The sequence below is a fragment of the Protopterus annectens genome, chromosome 1.part0 (assembly GCF_019279795.1).
Source record: "Protopterus annectens isolate FY-2018-M chromosome 1.part0, PAN1.0, whole genome shotgun sequence".
NCBI lineage: Eukaryota > Metazoa > Chordata > Ceratodontiformes > Protopteridae > Protopterus > Protopterus annectens.
Genome location: NC_056725.1, coordinates 1,623,650,584 through 1,623,678,355, shown reverse-complemented (window position 1 = coordinate 1,623,678,355; position 27,772 = coordinate 1,623,650,584). Strand labels below are relative to the sequence as shown.

At 44.3% G+C, this 27,772-nt stretch overlaps 1 protein-coding gene across 1 annotated transcript in view; it reads right to left on the bottom strand.

The window, feature by feature from the left end:
- Positions 1 to 380: 380 nt before the first annotated feature.
- WBP11 (WW domain binding protein 11) overlaps positions 381 to 27,772 on the bottom strand; it is a gene marked incomplete in the record, with an annotated part of 1,089,603 nt that continues 1,062,211 nt past the window's right edge. Inside the window, 1 exon segment of the mRNA XM_044068181.1 lies at positions 381 to 2,132. Coding sequence (XP_043924116.1) covers positions 1,702 to 2,132 — 431 coding nt within the window.

Below are 27,772 nucleotides of genomic sequence, written 5' to 3'. Positions count from 1 at the left end.
CTGTTTCTTTTCAGGGTTGAGGTATGAATAATACTGAGTGATTAAGCTGGTAAAGCGTATGCAATATGCACAAGATCATTTAACAAGAATGCAAAGGGCTGAGAACAAATGTTCCAAAACCTCGACTTTTAACTCAAACAGATGTACACTTTTGGCATGCTGAAGTCTGAAGAGGGAACCCTTTGTGAAATCTGTGTTGAAATGCAGTCAAATGATCTTTAAACATCACTTGCTCAAAGAATGCTAAAAAAGGAAAAAATGTGTAGACATTTTGCTGGTGTGGAATTATCATTATATAGTCCTGTGTTAAATAATACATTCCAAACACAGAACAGAGCAGTAGCGATGGCTTAAATAAGACAGATTAGAGTCACACAAAACTCAGTCACCAAGGCACTTTAATGACTGAAAATTACAATCCTACATTAAGTAGGACTTAATTACAAGTTAAATGAAAAGATAAAAGAAGCTTCACTGAAAAAAAATATCACTGCAAAACAGACCATGTACAAAAGACAATCACTGCTACTTACATTAATGAACAAGATATAGACCAAAACAAGATAACAATTAAACTTTGATAATGTTATTTATTATGGTACATGTAACTCGGTGGACACCTTATGAGATTTTGTTAGCTACTTGACATCTAAATTAAGATACGTTTTCTGGAAATGGATGATCTTAATTCTCACAGAACTTATTTGCTTATTTTTGGGGTTAGGCTGGGGAAGATATATTTTTAATGTATGCCGAGCAACACTATCAGTATATTTCAGCTGTCTTTCAATTACCATCCTCAAAATAAAACTTTGCAATATTGATGTTCAGCTTGTTCCATTAAATTAGGTTCTACGGGAACAGCATGCAATACTTTATAAGCAAATAAGCATTTGTTCCGAGTTAATACCAGCAACAGGAAGAATTTTGGGAGAATGATGGTGGGTGTGCGCGTGTTTTACTTCAACTGTCAAAATGTGACAAAAATTCTGAAACTGAAATGGAGCAGGGAGCTGTTACTGTAAATAAATAAAAATGTGCATTAACTGTGAATGCCACTACATATTTCTGCCAAAATAAAATTATTTTACCCACAGCAGAGAAAAGTTATTAGTAACATCCTTGGAAGGAAAAGAAGGTAATCTCCAACAGACCCATCAAATGCCTTTTTGCACCATTGTGTACTAAAACGTTTGGCATTAAAACTGCAGCTCTTGTGATGAAGAAACTGTATCATCATTATGGCATCCAGTTCGATGTCAGTTATGTAAATAAATCCATGTCGCTTTAATTTCTAGGCTGACATAAAATGACAAATATATATATATCTTTTTGTGGTTTCCTTCCAATAGATCAGTTCAAAAACTTATGGATGCTGTGATAATGAACCAGGAAACTACTGACTACTGCACAATACCAATCTAATCTGTGCAGTGAATGGGCTCATTAAGAGCATAAAATATGGGACAGCATAATTCTTCACAGCAATAAGTTTTTATGCAGTCCAAATTTTTTCACACAAAAACATTAATGCCCTAAATATGTTGAAAAAGTGGACAACACTTAAAATGAAGATCCAAAGACAACGGGTACTGCAGGACAGACTCAGAAGTAGAAATTCCAATGAGAATTTGGGGTGTGCAGCACATCTTTTTACTTTACTTACATTAAACATAAAATATACTCTTCTTTCATTGTTCTTTACAGTAGTCCCTCCATTTCTTTCATAAATGACTCATAGACGTCATCCTTTGTTTGCACAGCCACCACTGAGGCATTTGCTTTGGGTGCTGGTTTGGTAACTGTATGAACAGGTTCTTCTTCCAATCTTTTGGGAACAACACCAGCTTTATTTTCTCTACGGACACGTAGAGCTGTTGGGACAAAACGAGTAACATCAGCTTTGGGATTGGTTATTTGTGGTTTTGCTGTAATGGTGGTAGTCGCCTTCTTCTCAATGGTTGCAGACACCTCATCTGATTTTGGACGCTGAATCAAGCTAGGCGGAGCACTGAGGACTCCAGTGTTCTGTGGATTTTGAATGGGCGCTGGTGGGAATAATACTGGCGGCGGTGCTGATGGAGGAGGTGCTATGGGAGGTCGAATCAATCCAGGACGAGGTGGTGGTAAACCTAAAAAAATATATATATATATATTTATATGAAGTACTTCATACACATGGGTAAGATGCTAAAAGGCTATAACCAAATATATGCAGTATATGAAAATTCACAATGGTTTTCACAACTCCTGTTTATTCTCTATGGTTTCTTAAAAATCTGACCTTACCTGAGCTATACATGAAACACAAAGTGACACCATCACTTACTTTATAGCAATGATTATACACACATATGCATCTCTCTTACAGTATTACAACTGGCAATCAGGCATCCAGAGGAACCAGCAGACCAGTGTCATCAGAAATGCATACTTATGCCACTATGTTTCTTTTATACCCTGCTTGCAAAGCCAAAATGTTAAATTCAGTTTGTGTCAAAATGAAAATTACTAGACGTTTTAGCAGTGACCCAGGAGCTATGGTAGTAAAATGATTTACACAATCTTGCAAGTTACCATTAATATCAGTAAGGGAGTCAAACCCAAGCTCATTAGCATATCAAAGATATAGCAGTCTGTGCTACACTGTCAACATTCTGGCCATACTCACCTCATTAAAGCAATAACGAAAATTACTACAAAGGAAACGTGGATAGGGATGCACTTATCATACCTGCAGAACTTCAAAAGGGCACGCCTGAAGGTCTGAATAAAGTACAGTTTTGTACCTACCATAAATGTAGATGTTCGAGTGTATATACTGCTGCAGTCATCACACTTGGGTTATCCTGCCGTCAGGCGGTCCCGCAGTCGGCCGAATCCCAAAGTCCTGGTCCGGCGTCGGTTGTCGTCGCTTCTTCCCTGACGTCAGTGCGACAGGGGGATAAAAGAGGCAGCCGACGCCATTTTCTTCAGTTTTTCTTGCCCCAGATGTCAGGTGCCCCCAACTAGGAAGGCAATACAAATAACTATGCAAAAATACCTTAGTAGATAAACAATAGCACTAGCTGTTAGCAAATACACCATATAGACATGCATCCAATAGATTGATGTACATGGAGTTATAACTAACACCCGGTATGTAGAGGGGATGGTGGGAGGGTAACCTGGACTGCAGCAGTGTATACACTCGAACATCTACATTTATGGTAGGTACAAAACTGTACTATTTTCATCGTGTTATACTGCTGCAGTCATCACACTTGGGTTGAATCCCAAAGCTATGGATGGGTGGCTGGTACTAAACTGGGTTAGATGAAGCTAGGATGCCCTGCAGAACTGCAGTGGCAAAACCAGCTCTGTTTTTTGAGTATAATGGAAGGTGGTTGTGCTTGGTAAAGGTGTGCACTGAACTCCAAGTAGCTGCCTCCAGAATGTCCTTGGTTGGAACCCTCCTGAGAAAGGCTGCTGAGGTTGCTGTAGCCCTGGTAGTATGGGACCTAATGCTTTGCCATGGTGCGAGTAGCAAAAGCGGATACAATGTGCTATCCATTTGGAGATGGTCTGTTTTGAAATAGCCTTTCCTTGTGAACCTGCAGCATAGGATACAAAGAGTTGGTCAGTTTTTCTGAAGGTCTTTGTCTTATCCAAATAGTAACATAGCTGTCTGTGAATGTCCAAAGAGTGAAGGAGTCTTTCTCCTTTATTCTGGGGGTTTGGATAAAAGGTGGGTAAATGAATGGTCTGATTCAAAGCCACACTGGATACTACCTTCGGCATAAAGGTAGGGTTAGTTCGTAAAGAGACTCTGTCCTGATGGAAAATGATGAAAGTTTCCACTGCCATAAGTGCCTGTAGTTCTGAGACCCTGTGTGCTGAGGTGATAGCCAGCAACAGAGCTGTTTTCCATGACAAGTATTGTAGTTCTGCTGAGAAGGCTGGTTCGAAAGGAGGCAGTGTTAATTTTTCTAAAACGAAGTTGAGGTCCCAAGCTGGCGTTGGGGGTTTTCTGGGGGGTCTTATATACTTAGCCCCTCTGAGAAACTGCCTTAGTAAAGGGTGTGAGAATATGGGAGGATCTGTATTATATTGAGCTGAAATGGCTGAAGCATGGATCTTAATGGATGAGAAAGAAAGGCCTTTGTGTAGCATCTCAGTTAAGTATTGCAGTATTTGAGGAATGTTTGGCATCCAAGGATTTTGGCCTTTAGCCTGGTTCCATGCACAAAATCTTTTCCATTTGTCTGAGTAAGTTTTTCTGGTCCTGGGCCTCCTGGCCTCCAAAATGACATTCAGGACGTCCTTTGAGAGAAGTGTAGATTGATAATTCAAGGTATTCTCCATGCAGCTAAATTTAAAGTCCTCAGCTGACTGTGAAGGATCTGAGAGTTTTGCTGAGTCAACAGAAGTGGGAATTGAGGTAAGATCCATGGAGGGCTGTGAGTCAAGGTCCTTAGCAATGGGTACCAGTGCTGAAGTGGCCAGTCCGGAGCAATGAGGATCATTTGTGGTCTCTCTGATCTGACTTTCAGTAATACCTTGGTGAACAGAGGTAGTGGTGGGAAGGCATAGAGTGTCAATGCTGTCCAATTGAATGATAGGGCGTCCACTTTCCAGGCTAGGGAATGATAAGTCCTTGTGCAAAATTTCTGTAGTTGGCAACTGTTGGGGAAGGCAAATAAATCTATGTCTGGACGGCCCCACCTTTGAGTTATCATTGAAAATACTTGTGGGCGTAGTCTCCATTCGTGAGGATCTGCCAAATTTCTGCTCAATTCGTCTGCCAATATGTTTTCCTTTCCTGGCAAGAATTGTGCTTGCAGTTGTACTTGGTAAGTCAATGCTGTGTTCCACAAGGTCAATGCCTGTCTGCATAAAGGGTAGGAGTGTGTTCCTCCCTGTTTGTTTATGTACCACATAACTGTGGTGTTGTCTGTCCTTAGTAGTAGTTGTCCTGGATGCAAGAGGTCCTTGAAGGCTGTCAGTGCATTTTGCACAGCTAGCATCTCCTTTTGGTTGATGTGTAGATGCATTTGTTTTGCAGACCATTTGCCCTGTATGCACTGTCCTGCCATGTGTGCTCCCCAGGCGTAGTCTGAAGAGTCTGTTGTCATAGTTTGGTTTGCTGGAGGTAAGACAAAAGGAAGACCCTTGTTTATTTGACATGCTTGAGCCCACCATAGGAACTCTTTTTGAAGGCAGGGAATGAGAAGTATACTTGTTTCGAGGCTGTGCCTGTGTAGAGTCCATACACTTTTCAGGTACCATTGTAATTTCCTCATATGCAGCTTTGCATGTGGAATTAGTTGAATGCAGGATGCCATGAACCCCAATGCCTGCAGGATTTTCCTTGCAGTGAGCTGGGTAAAAGTTGCCATCTTTTTGAAGTATTGAGTCAGTTGTTTTTGTTCGTCTGGCGTGAGATAAGCCATCTGGGCCATTGTATTTAAGCTGGCACCCAGGAATATTATGTCTTGTGAGGGTATTAGCTTTGACTTCTTTTTGTTTACTGTGTACCCTAGGCAACTTAGCAGCTTTGTTACAAATGCCAGATGCTGTAATAGAATGGCCCTGCTGTCCGCTTGGATCAGGCAGTCATCCAGATATGGATAAATTTGTATTCCTCGTTGTCTGCAGTATGCAATTACTGATGCCAGGCATTTCGTAAATACTCTGGGCGCAGTAGATAAGCCAAAGGACAATGCAGAAAACTGATAATGCGTTGTACCTGCCAAAAATCTGAGGTATCTTCTGCAATCTTGTCTGATAGGGACATGCAGGTATGCCTCTTTGAGGTCCAACGGTAATCCAAGACTCCTTGCCCAGCATGGGAAGAAGCTGCTGTAGTGTGAGCATTTTGAATTTGCGTACCTCCAGGTATGTGTTTAGAATTGAGAGGTTTAAAATGGGTCTCCAGGCTTTGTCCTTTCTTGGTACTAGAAACAGTCTTGAGTAAAAACCTTGACCTTGCTCCTTTGTAGGTACCTTTTGAATTGCTTTCATATCCATGAGAGCTGAAATTTGCATTTGTGCCTCTGCCCATTGGTTTGGAGGCAGATTTGGCATGCCTCTCATCCGTGGCAAAGTGTGAAAATGAAATCTGTAGCCTCGGGTAATAATATCCAGAACCCATTTGTCCTTTGTTATGATGCGCCAATTTTGTGGAAATAAAGCAGTTTTCTTCCCAAAGGTGCTGCCAGGGCAATTTTGCTTGGCAGGCGAAGAGGGAAGTCATTGTGTTTGTTTCCTGGAGGGTTGAGATCTTTCGTCTCCACCTCTTTGAGTTGTTGTATGCCATTGTCTAGGCCTGAAAGAACCTTGTGGCTGGCCTCTGCCCCTTGGGCGTCTGTACCTACCCCTTTGAGGTCTGTTTGATGCAGGAAAGGACCAGTTTTTTGATGGCCAGTTTCTGCTGAAACGAGGAGGTTGTACCTGTAAAAAATCTTTAACTGTCTGCATAGATTTTGCATTTTCTTTAAAACTTCCTCTGCTTTGACACCAAATAACACATCTTTCTGCAATGGAGCATCCAATAACTTTGCTTTGACATGTTCTGGTAAGGCTTGCTCTTTTAGCCAAGCATGTCTACGTATTACAGATCCTGTGACAGCTGCTCTACATGAGGCTTCCAATGAATCAAAACCACACTAAGGTATGCTTTCCCACCTGTTCTGCTGCATGCAGCAAATCCTGCATCTCTTTGAAATCAGGTTGATCTGTCTGAGGGATCATTTTCTGCTTTAACTGTGTAATCAAGTACTGCTGGTATTTTAGCATGTGGAATTGGCAGTTTAAGGCCCTCATGGCCAAAGTGGCAGACGTATACACTTTCTTCCCCCATCTCTTTCAGAAGGTAGTGGATTCTTAGCAGTAGAGGCCTTAACCCCTTTGGGACCCTGGGAAATGGTTTTGGGGTCTGCAACAGGGCTTTTATATAGAAACTTAAGAGAATCAGGAACTTGGTAGTATCTGTCTGGTTTAGCTGGTGCAAGAGGTAAGGAATCTGGGTTTAGACTAGATTTGGTGTAAACATCATCCAAAATGTCTAAAACTGGAGGAATTGCAAGGGGTCTATGCTGTGGGAGAAGAAGAAACTCATGGAGTCTTTTCTTAGAGTCAGAGTAATCTTGGCCTTCCCAGTGGAAGTGTTCCCTCATGGTGTGTAAAGTTTCCCCAAAACAGTAGTCTTCAGGGGGGGAGACAGAGGGAATGGACTCTTCAGCATCTGAGTCTTCATAAGGAGGGAAGGAATAATCCTGGTCCTCAGAGTTAGCTGAGGAAATGGATGCTTGGTCAGAGGAAGGATAATCTTCCTCCAATCTAGGCCTTTTGTCAGGAGGGCATTGTGAACCCCTGATAAGGGTAATTAAATCCTCAGCCATCTTAAGCATCTGTTTTTTAGGCATAGGGGCCTGTGGGGGTGTCTGTGTACCTGGTTTCCTAACTTTTAAGGGGGCTTTAAGTTTAGCATAAGACTTAATAGAGATAGTTGTCGGTTTGAAGACACCCTCAGAAACTGAAGGCCTGTTCAAAATCTCCGGATCACCATCAGGGTTGGCGTCCGAGGGGTGAGATGGAACCGGGTCCTGAGGCCCACCTGATTCGGTCTGGGAGGCCGTCAGAATTTCTAACTCAGCGGTAGTCAGGGGCTGCGTAGGCACCTCGCTGAAAACCGGAGAACCGGTGACAGGCCTTGCTGAGGCCTCGGTATCTGGTCTTGGCCTTGGTTGCCTGCCCTTATCCTTGTGTTTTTTAATCATTGCTGATGTCGGTTGCTCCGACGACATGCTATAGTTAAATTTTCTGCCAAAATAATGTCGGGCGAAATCTGCCCGACGCTTGATTGTACGTTTGTTGAACCTAGCACAAAACCGACAACCAGAGACGTCATGGTCTGGGCCTAGGCAAGGAATACAATAAGAATGAAAATCCTTATGAGGTATTTGCTTCCCACAAGAAATGCAATTATTAACTTTGTCTGACATCGGTCTGAGGCAAGAAAAGTTTCCCCAACGGGGTACTTAGCTTTAGAGAAGACTTTGGGCTGAAATTCGATTCGAAAATCTCAGGAGCTAGCCGACCGGCACTTGCGAACTCCTCCTACTTCGGGCACCGCGCGGCAAGAAAGACTGAAGAAAATGGCGTTGGCTGCCTCTTTTATCCCCCTATCGCACTGATGTCAGGGAAGAAGCGACGACAACCGACGCCGGACCAGGACATTGGGATTCGGCCGACTGCGGGACCTCCTGATGGCAGGATAACCCAAGTGTGATGACTGCAGCAGTATAACATGATGAACATCTGAATACACTTCATCAAGTCACACACATGGTACAAAATTCTTAGTGTTAATCTATGAGGAAATCCACAGCTCCCTGGCAACAAGTGCCAACAGTGTGTTGATTAATGAGATGCGTCACACATCCCAAGTTTGTTTCCCAGTGAAAAGGTCATGTTGTAAACAAAATCATACATATAGTTAAAGGAGAAGCGTTCTCCATTGAGACCCAAGTCACTAGATGTAACATGGAGGATTATGATTAGGTGTCCAATTGTAACTAACTTGAGTTTGAGACATGAATGTTTAAAAATTTATTTGAGAGGTGAAATTTGACATCCGTGTCAAGAACATACAATTGAGCTATGGCTGGGCAGACATGATCACAATTCTGTGTTGTATATGAAGCTTTAGTTGCTGAAATGCACTGCTAGACAGAAAAAAAAGTGTTGAGGGCAAAGTGCTTTACATCTCAAAGTTGTAACACACTTAGCATTATTTCACAGACAGCAGTCAGATGTAAACATTTATTTTGATTCTATAAAAGAAAAACTGTAATACATTTTATGTTGCCACAAAACAGCAGCAGTATGGCAGTCCAAAGAATTTTACAGCTTTTAAAGTTGTTTTTCCATCTCATCACTGTTCAGAGCTGTCACTGTATTTTCGGGTCTATATTATAAACCCGAAAACCCTTTTGAGAGAATACTACAACAGCGACACATGTAATCCGAACCGCAAATATGCCGAATCCCCTAAATCGCGAAATTTAAAATCTCGAATCGTCATAGTCGACCAACCCCACTGCTCACTACATACTACCTATCCAAACATAATAAATAAACCACATACATACACTAACCAAACTCTACTTCTAACCTTACACTAAACCTTACATACATTATTATCTATGCGCTTACCTTAACCCGCACCCTAACCCTAAGGTCCGTAACTATCGCACACTTACTCTACGGAGATATACCCAAACAAAACAAATAATCCACACAAATACACTTCAAAACCCTACTTCTAACCCTACACTAAACCTTACATACATTATCTATCCATGCACTTACCTTAACCCGAACACTAACCCGAAGGTCCGTAACTATCGCACACTTACCTTACGGAGCTATACCGCAGACAGGCCAACCATGACAAATCGACATTTCGAATTTCGTGGTTTTGGACATTCGCCGTTACCGCAGTTCGCGCAATATGTGTCTCTCTTTTCAGATTTGCTCAAACGGATCTTCGGGCTTCTAATATAGACCTGTATTTTCTAGTGCAAAACTTAACATTCCTGCAAGGTGCTTAAAGTTGGCTCCCTATTGGTATGTCAATACTTACAACTGCAAATCTTGGAATTACAAAAAAAATATTTGCAAAACTACAGAAGAGTGACTGTCAACACTGTTGTCCTTTAAAGTTGTTTTTTTGAAGGCAGGCAAGCCCGTCCTGTACCCTCTCCCACATTCCCTGAAGATCACCATACCTCTGAGAGGAGGGAATATACTGAGAATGGTAATCTTGGACATATAGCCAAGTCTACATTTTCTCTTATTCAGTCCTGCTACTCTGGGACTTGCACAGAGACTTATGTCACACGGTTACTCTTACAGTTGACTTTTCTTACAACATGGAGTGAAATTGTGGCTCTCCACATACTGGAAAGGTATGCAGACCACAATGAGGGGAGAAGCCACATCCTTAAGTATTTGCACAGTACTGAAGCTGTGTTCCTTTAATACAACTTTCCCTTATTTTAATTCTCATCCAGTGTTGTGTTTGTGGTGGAAAGACAAAAAGGCTTTCTAGTCTGCTCTTTCAGTGCAGTAAATATGCCATCTCTCCCCTACTCTATTCTTTATCATTCATCCCTCCATCCTTCCACTACATGTCTGACATCCTCTTGAATGCCTCAATGGATTCCCTTTATAGCACATATCCCGGTAATCAGTTCTACAGACCTACAACTCTCTAAAGGGGTACTTTTATAGATCCAGGGAGCAGTTAGTCACGACCATTTGATATTTGTGCCAACTCCTCCCTTACTTGACCTTCCTGTTTAGGATGACCACTTCACATTTTCCTGACATGATCTTATACACCTATTACCATATCCCCCATTCTGGAAGTTAGCACAAAGGATTAAGGCTATGAGTTGTTAATAAGCTGCTTTCTGTGGTACTGGGCTTAATCCCCTAAGGCTTCATTTGTCTTTTGTGTAACCTTGAGCAAGTCACTTAACCAGACAGTGCTTTGGGGCAAATGGGAAAATGATCTAGGCTCCTTGGTGGACTCTTGGATTGCATGTCTAATCACTAACTCTAGGCAGGAGAGCTCCAGTTCTTCTAATTTCTGATCACTGTCCCCTTTATCCAACTTGTGCATCTTGCTGGGAGCACTCCTTTGGACTACTTCAGCAGCCTGATGTCCCTTTCCTTGTATCGCTTCCAAAACTACACAGCACCCAATGTGTAGTCAGACCAGGCCATGGCAGAGTTGAAATATTACAACTACAGACCTGGAATCTAACTTTCTGAGAACAGACTCAACATTTTGTTTGCTGCTGCCATTGAATATCATCACAGCCACAAACTTTTTCCCATCTTTCTACATGGGGTTGGGGTGTTGTGTTAACTGTCACCATCTTTCTCAATTAAATGCCACTCCAACCTTCTTTGACACTCGTGCCTGACCGTAGCAGGTCTTCTCACACAATCCATCCAACTCTTTGCTGCATACTCTTGTTTCCTCTTGCATTCTTCCTGCCTGTCCCAAATCTTCACAAGACTGTCTTCTCTTTTCTGTGCACAGGCCCAAACCACCATAATCTGTTTTCTTTGACCTTTTATGCAACGGGAGCTACTTTGGCTTCTGCTCTTATGTCCTCGTTTCTTTGGCTGTCCCATAGTGTGGATCCTACCACCTGTCTCAGGCACTTCATCATATCTAGCTTCCTCGACAGCTTTACCTTTACTGCCCAGGTTTCTGTACCATAAAACAGTACTGGTTGCATCACTGTTTTTGTACACCTTACTTTTCAGTTTCTTTGGCATTCATCTGCCATACACTACCCCTGACACACCATGTCAGTTGGTTATGGCCCCTCTGATTCTAGCTCTCATTATCATCAGCCCCCATTTTTCTACATGGGATTGGGGTATCATGTTAACTATCACCAACTCTCCTGATTCAGTGCCACACTCCTGCCTTCTTCAACACTCATGCCCGACTGTGTCAGATCTTTCACACAATCATAGCTTCAGAGGTAGGTACTAGGCTATCTGCCCGAGGGCATTTATAAGCCTAGCCAGAGTGTGTCGGCTTTCACCCCCCCCCCCATTGATTAATTAACTGAGCCTCTGTCAAGCAGAGCCAATGAAGTGATCCCATGGGTGTATTTTCTGTTACCCATCCACTCGTCAAGACTTCTCTCGAAGAGTGTTAGTGAGAGGCTCTGCCTAATGTAGTTAGGAATTTTGTTCCAAAGCATGGGGAGTCTCTGTGACAGGAATCTATCCCTCCAGCATGTTCTATTTATTGCTGTGGTGAGTTTTAGCTCACTAGAGCGAGTGGCTCGCAGTGACTTAAGATTTCTTTAGGTGGAGCATGTCCATAAATTCTGAGTTGAACATGGCTTTGTAAGTCAGGCAGAGATCACCTCTGAGTAAGCGATATGCCACTGTGTACAGCCAGAGTTTTTTCAGTCGGGCTGTATAGGACATATGTTTGAGGCCAGTGATCCTCTTGGTGAGGTGCTTTTGTGGTCTTTCCAGCTGTTGGAAGTGTCTTGTGACGTACATCCCAAATGGGGCATTGTACTCTATGATGGGTCTGATGAGTGACGAGTAGAGGGGCACTATAACCTCTTTATTTCTAGATGCGAACCCCTTAGTAATTAGTTGGGCCACATAGAAGGATTTCCTAACTACTTTGGCAATATGATTGTCAAAGGAGAGATTACTATCTACCTGGGTCCCCAGATCTCTTATTACCTCTTCTGTATTAAGGGGGTTGCCACCTATGTGGTAATTCGTGGGTGTTTTGTTTTTCCCAAACGGGATGACTATGCATTTTTTGGCATTTAGCTTGAGGCCATGACTTTGACACCAGGTGTCTGTCTCAGCAAGGCCTTTTTGAAGGATGTCCATGTCAGCAGGAGAGTCAATTATGGCTCCCAGTTTGCAGTCATCGGCGAACTTGGTTAGCCACAGTCCTCCTGTGTTTGCCTGTACTTCTGAGAAATATATGCTGAACAGTAGGGGCTCCAGAACCGAGCCTTGTGGGAAACCACTTGTGACTGGTTTAGAGTCGGACCTGGAGCCCACTATTCTTACCATGTGAGTTCTGTCTGTAAGCCAGTTGGCAACCCATCTTGTGACGTAGGGGTTTATGTTCAGGCTGGTGAGTTTTTCTATAATACCCGAATGAGGAATGGTGTTGAACGCCTTGGCGAGATCAAGGTAGGCTGTGTGAACCACCTTTCCCTCGTCTATGGCCTTTGGTGACTGTCTCGAAGAAGTCAACCAGGTTTAGTAGGCATCATCTGCCCTTAACAAAGCCGAACTGGGTCGGGTCAAATGTTTGGAGGTTCCCAATGTCTTTGTTAATGAGTTCCATGATGATGCGTTCTACAGCCTTGCAGACCAGGCTAGTCAGGCTTATGGGGTGATAGTTACCAGGGTCAGTTGTAGTTACCAGGGTCAGTTGTGGTCTCTCCTTTGTAGAGCGGAATAACTGTTGCTGTGTGCCATTCTATGGGCACATAGCCTGTGGAGAGGCTGAGGTTGAACAGCGTGTTTAGGTGGCGGGGGGGGGGTTAGTTCGTTCTGTAGTTCGTGCAAGACGCAGCCTGGGACAACATCTGGCCCCATTGATGCTGTGTTTTTGGCTTTTGAAAGGGCTGTTTTCACCTGTGCTTCTGTGATTTCCAGGACACTACACTTTTCCGGTACTGTTGTGGGCCCTTTTGAAGGTGAGAGGGAGGTGAAGTTTGCACTGAATCTATCTGCCAGGATGTTGGCAATATCAGTAGGTTCAGTATATTTTGTACTATTTTGCACTAGCTCAGAGCAGATCTGCGAGTTGCCACTTAGATTCTTGACATAGCTAAAGAAGGCTTTGTGGTTATCTTTCGAATCCTTGGCTATTTTTCTTTTGAAGTTAGCCTTGGATGATTTTATGAGGGACCTTAGTTTCTTACTGATACTGATCAGGGATGTCTTTCCTTCTTGGGATTTGCTTTTTTTCTGAACTAGTTTCCTCCTCCTGTTGTATAACCTGTTTACGGCCGGGGTCCACCAGACTGGTTTCCTTCTCTTAGGGGAGTGAGTCTTGGTTTTGCTAGGGATGGCATGATCCATGCATCCTTGTAGGTACTCATAGAGTGCAATTGTAAAGGATTCTGCATCTTGGGCAGTGTTATCCTTTAGCGTGGCGGCTGTGAAACTTACCACCTCTGCCTTAAGTAAGGTGAAGTTTGCTTTAGAAAAGTTTTTCACTGTGGTTTCCTTGATTGGGGGTGGTGGTGGGGTGTGGACATCCAGGGTGATTAGTTTATGGTCTGATATAACCAGTGACAGGTTGACCTCCGGTACGGAACACCTGTCGCCCATGTTGGTGATGACCAGGTCCAATATGTTGTGGCCTCTGGTAGGGGAGTTTAACGGCTGATCCAGGGCATTTGAGTTGATAAATTCCAGGAAGTGCTGAGCCTGGCAGTTTGTACTCAAGTAGCTTTCCCAGTTAATGGTAGGGTAATTGAAATTGCCCAATATCAGGGTGTTCGGTAGGACCTTCATATTCTCCAGTGTCTCCAGAAAGGCGCAGTGGTGGTCCTGGGTCATGGAAGCACCTCTTTGCTGGACGTCCTCGCTTCCTCTTACCTTCTTCCTGTCTGTCCCAAATCTTCCTCATCAGATTGTTTTCTGCTTTTCTACACGTGCCCAAACCATCATAATCATTTCTCTTTGATCTTTTTTGCAACTGGATCTACTTTGGCTTCTGCTCTTATGTCCTCATTTCTTCGTCTGTCCCACAGTGTGCATCCTACCACCTTTCTCAGGCACATCATTTCCATCACCTCTAGCTTCTTCAACTTTTCTGCCTTTACTGCCCAGGTTTCTGTACCATACAGTAGTACTGGTCAGCTTCTTTGGCATTCTTTGTAATAGACTACACCTGATACTCTATGCCAGATGGCTGCAGCCCCTCTGATTGTAGCTTTGACCTCTTCATTCAGACTACTCTTCTCCTCAACTACCCCTCCCAGATACTTGAAGCTGTTTAGCTGTTCCACTATCTTCCCTTCTATCTCTTTTCTCAGCTTCTCCTGATTTCCCCAATTTGCTGCCATTACCACCATCTTATCTGTGCTTAGTTACATCGCATGTACCTTCAGATTTGCATTCAATTCTCCTATCCTTTGCTGAAGTTCTAGCTCAGAGTCTGCCTGCACTGCCACATCATCTGCATACAGCAGCTTTGTTGATCCCTCCCTTCCAACCTGTATGGACAGCAGTTGGCTTAGAGCTGAACCTCGATGTACAACCACTCCCACTGGGAACCCCTCTGTGAGACCGAACACTGTTTGTACTCGAGTCATTGGGTCCTTGTACATAGCCTGCACTAATTCTACCAATGTTTCTGGGACTTCAAACCACCGCAGTACTGCCCAGATCAGCTTTCTTGGGACCTTGTCATATGCTTTCTCCAAATCTAGGAATGCCCAGTTGGACTCTCTCATCTCTAGCTTCTTCTTAAGTATCTGTCTCAATGCAAACATCGGGTCAATTGTGCTGCATCCTGTTCTGAATCCAAACTGCTCATCTCCCATCTTACATTCTACTACTCTGCGTATCCGTTTATCAATCACCCTCTCCAGAACTTTCATGCAATCTGATAGTAGTTTGATGCCTCTGTACTGCCCACAGTTGTGGATGTCCCCTTTGTTCTTGTACACTGGCATGAGTATGCTTATTCTCCAGTCATCTGGGATACACCTTTCTCTCCACACTGCTATTAGTATCTTCAGAAGCCATTTCTCCCCTATCTCACTCAGCATCTTTATCATATCTGCTGTGACCTCACCTGAGCCTGCTGCTTTCCCTGTTAGTGCTGCTCTTATTTCTTCTAGGGTTGGCTCCTCTTCTTCTCTCATCATAGGCTGTTTCTGAGGCAGTACAGCCTCTGTGGGGCTTTCTTCATTCAGAAGCTGCTGGAAATACACCTTCCATCTGCCTTTGAAGTACTCTGGGCTGGTGAGCAGGTTGTTGCTGGCATCCCTTATGAAGGATGTCTGACTATCTTCTTTATCTTTCTGTTTTTGCCTTGCAACCAGATATAGTTTCTTTGCGCCCCTTACTAAGTCACTTTCCAGACATTGGTACAGTGCCTCTGATGCCCTATTCTTTGCTATTGCAACTTCTTTCTTAGATTCTTTGTTAGCCAACCAGTAGTCCTTCCTAGCCTGGTCAGTCTTTTCTATCTCCCACTTCTTCCTGCACTCCTTCATTCTTTTGATGACTTCCTGGACTTCTGCATTCCACCCCCAGCTTTCCTTATGTACCTTATTTCCATACCTGGCTCGGCCACATCTTTTCTGTAGTCCTAACAGGCGCTGCCATTCTTCTTCAGCTCCACCTATTTCCTCCTCTTCTTGGGGTGCTAGAGCCCTGAGTAATTCCTTGAACTATTGTACTTTCTCTCCAGTCAACTTCCAGGTCTTCAGCCTGGTCTCTGTTGACCTTAGAGCCTTCTCTGACCATTGCTTGCAGCTATTGTGGCAACTAGTGGCTTATGCTGTGGGCCGACTGTTTCACTGGGGATGACTTTGCAATCATAGATTCTACCCCAGTGCCTTTTCCTTACTAGGAGAAAGTCTACCAGAGTTGCATGTTGACTACTCTTGTATGTGATCTTGTGACGGTCTCTCTTTCTGAATCATGTGTTGGCTACTATCAAGCCATTTGCCAGACAGAAGTCTAGAATGGCTTTTCCTTCTTTATTCCTGTTGCCCAACTCATGTGGACTCAGGCAGTCCTCATATCCTATTCTGTCCGTCCCGATATGTGCATTCAAGTCACCCATTATCAACACCAATTCATGTTCTCCTGATTTATCTAGTAGGTCCAGCAACTGCTGTCTGAATGCACTATTTTCCTCACTATCACAACCCTGCTGTGGGGCACAGGCTGAGATTATGAATACTGCCCTATCATTACACTGAAGTCTGACTGCCATGAGTCTGTCATTAATTCTGATGATATCCCTTACTGCCTTCTGAAGCCTCTCTCACACCACAATTCCTACACCATTTCTAGCCTGCCCTCCACCTGAGTAGTAGACTCTGGATTCCAAGCCAAGTGGCTTTGCTGCACTGCCCTTCCATCTCGTCTCTTGGATACATAGGATGTCCAGCCTCCTCCATATCATCATGTCATCCACTTCCAAGCTGCGTCCTGCCAGTCAACCTACATTAAGTGTAGCCATTCTCAGTTCATCTTTGGCAGGTAGGTTGGTTTTACATCTAGCTTTCGCTCAACAGAGCTATCCCAGGTAACCTAGGCTGGGCAACTAGACACCGGCCAGCCAGTAGCTTATTGACCCAGGGCTGCTGGTCTTTATGGCAGGCACACACTGGCCAACAAGGGCACATATACCCCTCCCACCATTAGCAAGTGTCCCTGGCATGGGTCAGAGTAGGCTGGATCCTCAACCCACTTATCACTGGTAACCACCCATGCCCATTTTTGGCGACTTTAGTGAACATGACCGAATCACCTAGAGCCATATTTTATACTGTCAAGTGGCTAACCCTGCCACGGCGCTCAGTCTGTGATATGTGTTCGCCTATCTTGAGGATACTGTGCACCACAGTAGATGCCTAAAGCGGCTGGTCTGTACAATTCTTCCCCCTATAAGGCACCATGTAGAGTCTGTGCTGCTGCCCACAGTTCCATTCCAGCTCTGACCTCCACATTTAGACTTCCCTTTTCCTCAAACACCCCTCCCAGATACTTGAAGCTGTTAACTTGTTCCACTTCCTTCCCTTCTACCTCAATTCTCTTCTTCTAATTTCCCCCTTTTGCTGCCATTACAACTGTTTTACCTGTACTCAGTTTCATCCCTTGTGCTTTCAGTTTTGCATTTCATTCATCTATACTCTGCTGAAATTCTTGCTCAGAATCTGCCTGTAATGCCACATAGTCTGCATTCAGCAACTCTGTTGATCTGTCCCCTCTGACCTGTTTGCCAATGTAGTCCATCCTGTATGAAGAGCAGTGGGCTTACAGCTGAACGGTGAAGCACACCCGCACCAACTGAGAACAGCTCTGTTAGACCGAACACAGTTTGCACTTGAGTCACTGAATCCTTGTATATAGCCTTCTGGGACCTTGAACCACCACAGACTGCCAAAATCAGCTTTCTTGGGATCTTGTCAAATGCTTTCTTCAGGTCTAGGAATGTCCTGTTGGACTATGTTCTCATATTATAGACTTACTAGCTTAACAACAATCGCAGGAAGAGTCATGGGGAGAAAACTAAGGAGGTGGCTGGTTGCTTTCCTGGGTGTCTCAGTCTTCAGGACAGCATCTGACATAAGTTTATGGTAGAGTGAGTTATAATTCAAATCTAATCCAGTTTTATTATCTTCTTACAGAAGAATGTGACAGGTGCCACTACCCTCTTACTTTGCTGCTGGTAGTCCAGTGCTGCTATGATTAACATCACGTTTTTCTTTCTCCACTGCTACCAACCCCCTCCTCCAAGCTCATACTTCACAAGCTAGGTTGTTGCAGCCTACATGCAGTACTTTACATCTATATGCAATGAAACTCAACTGCCAACTTTCTGTCCATCGGTTTAGCATTTTCAAATCCTGCCTTAGACCCCCCCCACCCATGCTGCAATTATCTTTGCATCATCAGTGAAGAGGATGTTCCTGTCCTCTATTCCCTCCCATATCTCTGAAACAAAAATATTGAAGAGTACTAGTACCATGACTGACTCTTAGATTATGCAACTAGTCACTTATTTACTGCAATTAAACCTCTCACTATAAGACTCTGCATCTTATTGTTCAGCTAAGCAGCAATCCAGTTCCTCATCCTTGGGTTTACCCCAATACTCGCCAGTTATCTCATCAATCACCTGTGTGCACTGACCATGCAAACAACATCTACTGCTATTTACCTGTCACATTCATCTTTAAGAAGGTAATTAAACTGGATCAGATTTGAACCTATGCCCACTGTTGTCCTAAAGACCACTGTCATCCAGGAAAGCAACCAGTCATCTCCTTAGTTTTCCCCCCATGACTCTCCCTGCTTTTTTTGATAAGCCAGTAAGTCTCTAGTTCTGCAGATGTGTTCTGCCCCCCCCCCCCCCCAAAGGTTCCAATCCTGCTCCACTTCAGCCATTAGGCATTTTTGTACTGGCAACTGACCTGCTGAAAATCTTCAACATGTGAAGTGCTAGCAAACTAGCCAGATTCTTGTGGAGGGTAGCCTGTTTATTGTCCATAATCCTTCCTAAAGCTAGACAGTTTCCTCCATACCCCCCCCCCCAAATCACTACTATGGTGTTTGCCTACTACTCTTTCTATTCTGCCTTATCTCCTCCCCCTGCAAGCATCCCTCTGCATCCCTCTTCTAGCTTGTCTCTGTGAAGCAAATAATAAAATATTAATTCATAACCTCAGGTTTTACATGTCTTCTGCAATCTCCCTCAGATCTTTGCACAGTCTGGCCAAATCTCTCTCTACCAGCCTATTTTTGTCACTATACATCTAAAAGTCCTTGCTCCTCTTTTTAATCCTAAAATCAACTCCCTTTTAACATGTGCTTTTGCTGCCACTGTAGGTACCTTGAACTGTGCCCCCACCACATCCTTAGCCCTTCATTTCCACTTCTCTATGCCCTGTCATTTGCTTTAATTGCTAGCTAGTCTAATATCCTTAATAGCCACATTGGCTGCTACTTCATTTTTACCTGTTCTTTGAACCCTTGCCCATAGCCCACAGTCCTCAATACATGAACCATATCTACAGTAACTCCTTCAATTTGTTCCCAAGTCTCCTAAATCCTCTCCAATTCCCCTCCTCACTCAGCACAGCCTACTCTTCTAAAATGCATACCATTTTCATTGTCTTTGTATTCATAACCCCCATGCACAAAATCATTCAGGTTGGCAAAAGTACAGTTGTGTACAACTACCATAAATGTACATGTTCGAGTGTATTCACTGTTGCAGTCATTACATTTGGGTTATCTGCTTGCAGGTAGCCCTTACTCGGCTTGATTATCAAATTCTTGGGTCCTGTGTCAGTTGCTGTCTCATCTTCCATGACGTCAGCTAGTCAGGGGTATAAAGTATGCAGCCGACACATTTACATCAGTTTTTCCTGCCCAAGATGTCAGGTGCCCCCATAATGGGAAGCAATTATATACAAGGTTGCACCTCCAACAAAAAGCAAATACACCAGAAAGCTTAAAGCATAGTAAGCAAGAATAGAAGTATAGTCAATAGAAGTCAGGGGGCTGGAGACAGGGTAACCAGGACTGCAACAGTTAATACACTCGAACATCTACATTTATGTTAAGTGTACACAACTGTACTATGTCCTTCGTGTTTCACTGTTGCAGTCATTACATTTGGGTAGATTCCCAAAGCTAAGGAAGGGAGGAGGTAATTAGATAGCATTAGGACCAGCTATAAGGCCCTTCAAGACTGCAGTGGCAAAACCAGCTCTGGATTTAGAAAAAATTGGCAAGTGGTAATGCTTGGTGAAGGTATGTACACAACTACAGGCAGCAGCTTCTAGGATGTCCTTGGTAGGGACACCTCTGAGAAAGGCTGCTGAGGTAGATGCAGCCCTGGTGGAATTCGGTCTTACCCCCTGTGGGGTAGGTTTTCAATGGTGCTTATAACAGAAATGAATGCAATGGCCTATCCACTTAGAAATGGTTTGCTTTGAAATGGCCTTCCCCACTGCTCCTGCAGCAAATGCAACCAGCAGCTGTTCAGATTTCCTGAGAGGCTTAGTCCTGTCCAAGTAAAATCCAAGTTGTCTGTGCACATCCAAGGAGTGCACTGTTCGCTCCCCTTTGTTCTGTGGATTAGAAAACAAGGTTGGCATGGCAAATGAATGGACTGATTAAGAGCCACACTGGATACCACCTTGGGCATAAAGGAGGGATTGCTCCTGAGGGACACCTTGTCCACATGAAAGATGATGAAAGGCTCCACTGCCATGAGGGCCTGTAACTCAGACACCCTTCTTGCTGAAGTGATGGCTAGAAGGAAGGCTGTTTTCCAAGAAAGGAATTTCAACTCTGCATTTGCAGCTGGCTCAAAGGGAGGTAGAGTGAGCTTTTCCAATACAAAGTTAAGGTCCCAGGCTGGAGTAGGGGCTCCCCTGGGTGGTCTTAAAATTTTGGCTCCTCTGAGGAATTGCTTCAGCAGTGGATGAGAGAAGAGGGGTGACTCTATTATAATGAGCTGAAATGGCCGAGGTATTCATTTTGATGGAAGAAAAGGAAAGGCCCTTGTGAAGCAACTCAGTTAAGTATCGAAGAATATGAGGTAATGTGGGCACTGTTGTGTCCATCCCCTGAATTTGGCTCCAGGAACAAAATCTTTTCCATTTTTCAGCATAGGATTTTCTAGTACTAGGCCTCCTTGCCTCCAGAATGACATCTATCAATTGCTTACTGAGGGATGGTAATGGAGAGCACAGGTAATTAGCCAGCCTGCAAGGTTCAGGGTTTAAAGCTGTGGGTGCAGAATCTGGCCCTCCTGCTGGGACAGCAGGGGGCTGAGGCAGGTGCCATGGATCCAGAAGTGACACACTGAGCAAGAGGGGGTACACACCAGTGTTGGCGTGACCAGTCTGGTGGAATAAGTATTGTCCTTGGTTTGTACTGTTTGATCTTTAGTAGCACTTTGGAGAGGAGAGGCAGACGGCGAAAAGCATAAACTGTTTTTCCAGGTGAAGGACAGGGCATCCACTTTCCAAGCTTGTCTGTGGGGAGTCCTTGTGCAGAATGTGTTCAATTGGTAGTTCTGAGGGGAGGCAAACAGGTCCATCTCTGGGCTCCCCCATTTGTTTCTCAAAATCTTGAATATCTTTGGTTCCAGTTTCCACTCGTGTGGGACCATAAGATTTCTGCTTAGGTCATCTGCCAGTGTATTTAGCTTGCCTGGCAGGAATTGAGCTTGTAGGTGAACTTGGTAGCTCAAGGCTGTGTTCCACAGAGCCATGGCTAGTCTGCAGAGAGGGTTTGAGTGGGTTCCCCCCTGCTTGTTTATGTACCACATAACAGTGGTGTTGTCTGTCTTTACCAATAATTGTCCTGGATGAATGTGGTCCTTGAAGGCTGTCAAAGTATTCTGTACAGCTAACATTTCATTTTGGTGATATGCAGGTGCATTTAACTCGGGTTCCATTTGCCCTGAATGCACTGCCCTGCCAAGTGAGCCCCCCATGCATAGTCTGATGAGTCTGTTGTTAGGGTTTGGGTGGCAGGGGGTAGAGTGAATGGCAGTCACTTGTTTTGGTGGTAGGCCTCTGCCCACCAAAGGAATTCTGTCTTTAGACAAGGGATGATAGGAATCATTGATTCTAGGTCCTGAGAATGTTGACACCCATAGGCTTTTTAGATACCATTGTAGTTTCCTCATATGCAGTCTTGCATATGGAATTAGTAGACTGCAGGAGGCCATGAACCCCAGGACTTGCAATATTTTCCTTGCAGATAGCTGGGTCTTTGTGGCCAGTAGTTTGAAGTAGGGTGTCAAATGAACTTGTTTCTCTGGCGTGAGGTAGGCCATCTGGGAAGCTGTATTCAAGCTTGCTCCCAGGAATACAATTTGTTGGCAGGGTACTAGATGTGATTTATTTTCGTTTATGGTGTACCCCAGAGAAGTTAGTAATTTCTTTACAAATGCCAGATGATTTAATAGTATGTCCTGGCTTTCTGCCTGAATTAGACAATCGTCCAGGTATGGCTATATTTGAATATTTATTTGCCCGCAAAATGCAATAACTGAAGCTAGGCACTTTGTGAATACCCTGGGTGCAGTAGATAAGCCAAAGGGCAGTGCAGAAAACTGATAGCGCATGTAGCCTGCTCTGAAGCGTAGGTATCTTCTGCAAGATTCCCTTACTGAGATGTGCAGGTAGGCTTCATTTAAATCCAGTGTTGCCAACCAGGCATTTTTGCCTAGCACGGGAAGCGGCTGATGAAGAGTTAGCATTTTGAATTTTGGGATTACCAAAAAAGTGTTTAGGATAGACAGGTCCAGAATAGGACGCTAGGAATTGTCTTTTCTGGGTACCAGAAAAAGTCTTGAGTAGAAACCTTGCCCCCATTCTTCTTCTGGACAGGTTAAATAGCCCTGATGCTTAGGAGAGAGAGAACTTGCTTTTGAGTCTCTGCCCACTGATTTGGGGGTAGGTCTGAACAACCATTTGGGGTTGGTAAAGAGTGAAAGTGGAATCTGTATCCTTGGGAAACTATTTAAAACCCATTTGTCTCGAGTAATGAGTTCCCAGTTTTTTGCATGCATGGCGATCTTTCCCTCTAAAGGAACAGTCAGTTGATCAGGGCTTGGAAGGTTAAAAGTTAAGTCATTGAGACAGTTTACCATAGGGGGGGTGTCTTGCCACTTCCAGCTTTGGAAGTGGGAGCTCCCCCACTGCTTAGGCCTGTGAGTACCTTCAGACTGAAGCCTGGGTGGTCTGCTGGTTCTGGGTTTGGACTGAGAATGCTTGGAATAGGCTGGAAAGGACCAATTCTTAGAAGGCCAGTGCCTACTACATCTGGGAGGCTGTATTTGCAGGAAATCTTTAACAGTTTGCATAGATTTATCTTTTTCCTCCATCTTTTAAAGTACTACTTCTGCTTTGTTGCCAAACAGGCGGTATAGGTTTAAGGGAGCATCCAGTTAATTTAGCTTTAACATGATCTGGCAAAGATTGCTCCTTAAGCTAAGCATGCCTTCTAAGTACAGACCCAGTGACATCATCCCTGCAAGATGCCTCTAATTAATCAAAACCACATTGCAAAGTATGTTTTCCAACTTGTTCAGCAGAATGCATCAAATCCTGTAATTCTTTATTTTCAGCAGAGTCAGGAATCAACATAATTTTCTCTTTAAGCAATCCAATAATATGCACTGCTCTGAGCTACAACAGAATAGCATTAAATATACTGATCCCAAGGATATTGCCAATATCATGGCAGATCGATTCAGTGCCAACTTCACCCCCCTCTCACCCCCTAAATGGCCCATCTTAATACCGGAAGATTGCCAAATTCCAGTAACGGCCACACAGGTAAAAAAACGCACTCTCCAAAGCTAAGAATACAGCATCCATGGGACCAGATGACATCCCGGGCTGTGTACTACATGAACTACAAAATGAACTGGCACCTCACCTAAGTGTCATATTTAATCATACCCTCACGTCAGGCTTCATGCCCACTGAGTGGTGCACAGCTGCAGTTATCCCACTCCACAAGGGGGGGATCCACCTTGGATCCCGGGAACTACCGCCCCCGACGAGCCTGATCTGCAAGGCCATGGAACGTATTATCATGGAACTTATAAACAAAGACATTGGCAACCTTAAAACACTGGAACCCACCCAGTTTGGGTTCGTGAAGGGCCGATCTAGTCTCCTGAACCTATCTGACTTCTTCGAATCAGTCTCCAGAGCCGTGGACGAGGGTAAGACAGTCCACACAGCCTATCTGGACCTCGCCACGGCCTTTGACACCATCCCACACACTGGAATCATAGATAAACTTACCAAGCTGGGCATTAATCCCTATGTCACTCGATGGGTTGCCAACTGGCTTACTGACAGAACCCACACTGTAAAAGTAGCTGACTAATCCAGCTCCAGACAAGTGACAAGTGGAATACCTCAGGGTTCAGTCCTGGGACCTCTCTTGTTTGGCATCTACTTCTCTGAAGTACAGGCCAACACTAAGTGACTCTGGCTAACAAAGTTCACAGATGACTGCAAACTGGGAGCTATTACTGAATCCCCAAATGATGTTGATACTCTACAAAAGGGCCTTACAGAAACAGATGCTTGGTGCCAGAGCCATGGGCTCAAGCTCAATGCCAAGAAATGTATAGTTTTCCCCTTTGGGAAAAACATGTACCCATGAATTACCACATAGGTGGCAGTACACTAAACACCGAAAGTGTGATAAGAGACTTAGGGACACAGGTGGACAGTGGTCTCACCTTCAATAACCACATCACCACAACAGTCAGGAAATCCTTCTATGTGGCACACCTCATCACTAAGGGATTTTCATCCAGAAAAAAGGAGGTAATTGTCCCACTGTACTCATCCCTTATTAGACCCATTATAGAATACAACGCCCCATTTGGTATGCACCTCTCAAGACATCTGCAACTGGAAAGACCACAGAAATACCTCACTAAAATAATCACAGGCCTAAAGCAGATGCCCTATGCTGACTGCCTTAAAAAACTCCAGCTATACTCTGTGGCATATCGTCTACTCAGAGGCAATCTCTGCTTAACATACAAGGCCATGTCAAACCCAGAGCTGTTGGACATGCTACACTTAAAGAAATCCCAATCCCTCAGAGCCACACACTCCAGGGATCTAAACCTTGTCATCACAATAAACAAAACATGCTGGAGGGATAGGTTCCTGACCCAGAGACTCCCCAGACTCTGGAATAGACTGCCCATACATGTCAAGCAGAGCGCCTCTTTGGCCCTCTTCAAAAGGAACCTTGATGATTGGATGGGAGAAAGGAAATTTACTCTGGGGATCACGTCAGTTGCCCTGCTAGACAGGGGTCAAAGGAAGTAAACAGTGTGGGAAGAAATAGCCAGGGAATTGTTATGGCTAGGTTTGTACAGGCCCTAGGGCCGATAGCCTAGTACCAACCTATGAACCTATGCTGCTGACACTAACATATGAAACTGGCAGTTTAAAGCCCTAATGGCCAAAGTTGCAGAAGAGTATACCTTCTTACGCCATCTGTCCAGGGGCCCTGGAATCTCTATCAGAGGGGGTAGGGTTTTTGGCAGTAGTAGCCTTAATGCCTTTGGGTCCCTGTGAAATGGTCTCAGGATCCACAGTAGGATTCTTAAAGAGGAACTTGTGAGAGTCAGGTACTCTGTAATACTAGTCAGGTTTTCTGGGAGCCGGAGGTAAAGTATCAGGGGCCAGGCTAGAGTCCAAGAAGGCATCATCTACAATGTCCAGTACAGGGGGGACAGCTAAAGGCCTGTGTTGAGGTAGGAGTAAGAATTTCCTAAGCCTCTTTTTGGAGTCAGAGTAATCCTGGCTTTCCCAGCGGAAATGCTCCCTAAGAGTATGCAAAATTTCACCAAAAGAGAAATCCTCGGGGGACATCATTTTCTGTTTCAGCAATCTCATAACATGTTGTTGGTACTTAAGCATATGAAATTGACAGTTTAAGGCCCTGATTGCCAAGGTTGCAGATGTATAAACCTTTTTTCCTCATCTGTCCAGTGCCCTTGAATCTCTGTCAGAGGGGGTAGGATTTTTTGCTGTTGAGGCCTTAACTCCCCTTGGACCCTGTGAAATAGTTTCAGGATCAGCAGCAGGGTTTCTAAATAAAAATGTATGCGAGTCAGGGACCCTGTAATATCTGTCAGGCTTACTGGGAGCCGGAGGTAAGGAGTCAGGGGTCAAGCTTGACTCCGAAAACACATCATCCACAATGTCTAAAACAGGGGGTATGGCTAAAGGCGTGTGCTGAGGGAGACGAAGGAAATCCCTGAGCCTCTTTTTTGATTCTGAGAAGTCTTGACTCTCCCAGTGAAAATGCTCCCTCAAAGTATGCAAGGTTTATCCAAATTAATAATCCTTCGGAGGAGATGCAGATGGTATGGACTCCTCTGCATGAGAATCCTCATAGGGAGGAATAGATAATTCCTGATCAGAACAGAAATCAGAAGAAATAGAAACCTGATCTGAAGATTCATAATCAGTGTCTTGCCTAGGCCTCATCTGGAGGGGGATGGGTACCCCAGATCAAGGTAATAAGGTCTTCAGCCATTCTGATCATCTGTTTTTTAGGCATAGAGGCCTGTGCATGTGGCTCATGCGTCATTTTTTTAATTTTAGAAGTTGCTTTTGTCTTTGGTTTTGCAGCTGTCGGTTTGATATACAAATGTGGAGGTCTGAAAACACCCTCAGAAGCTGGTGCCTGCTCAGCGGCTCTGGACCCATCCGAGGGAGATACATCCGTTGGGTCCAATACCTTGAGTATCTAGCGGCATGCCGGACTCCACACGGGTGTCGGTAGAGGCCTGCGACTCGAAGGCAGCGGGTATCAGGGGCTGCGAACGTGCCTCACTGAGTACCAGCGACTGGCTTAGGAGAAGTTTCGTCGTCAGTTATGGATCTCGACTGCCTTTCTCTGTCCTTTTTTTTGCGTTTTTTATGTACTCCGGTAGTCGGACTGCTATCCGACGACATTTCTGGGTAGTTAAATCTGTTGCCAAAATACTTTGATGCAAAAATATACTGACGCTTAATAGTGCGTTGGTTAAATCTAGCACAAAACCAACAGCCAGACACGTTGTGATCAGGGCCTAGGCAAGGAATACAGTATAAATGGAAATCCTTATGAAGTATTTGCTTCCCACAAGTAATACAATTATTAACTTTTTCTGACATTGGTAAAAAGCAAGAAAAAGGTTTCCCCAACGGGGTACTTAGCTTTAGTGAAGACTTCAGTTCTGAAACTCAAACTCGAATATTTCAGTAGTCGGCCGACCGGCACTTGCAAAATGCTTCTGCTTCGGGCACCGCGCGGCAAGAAAGACTAAAGAAAATGGTGTCGGCTGCATGTTTTATACCCCTGACGACCTGACGTCATGGAAAAGAAGACAGCAACCGACGCAGGACCCAAGACTTTGGAATTCAGGCCGACTGAGGGCAACCTGCCAGCAGATTACCCAAATGTAATGACTGCAACAGGGAAACACGTAGAACATCAGAAATTTCAGAATTCTGATCAGAAGAACCAGAAGGAAAATTAGTTCTAGGTCTCTCAGAGGGAGAAGGGTGGCTTCCCCTGATTAGACTAATAAGGTCTTCAGCCATTCTTATCATTTGTTTTTTAGGTATAGGGGCCTGACCATGCGGTCTGGACATTGGTTTTCTAGGCGTGGATCCAGTTTCAGACCTTGAAGAAAAAGATGGCGTCTGTTTAATATGCAAGTCAGTAGGCCTGAATACACCCTCTGTAGCTTGTACCTGCACAGCAGCTCCAGACCCATCCAAGGTAGAGACATCTGCAGGTTCCACAGTCAAAGAAGCATCTCGCGGCATACGGAACTCCGAATGGGTCTCAGTAGAGGCCTGCGAATCTGAAGTAGCGGGTATCAGGGGCTGCGAAAGCACCTGAGTACCGGTGAACTAGCGATTAGCTCCGCAGAAGCATTGTTGGCAGC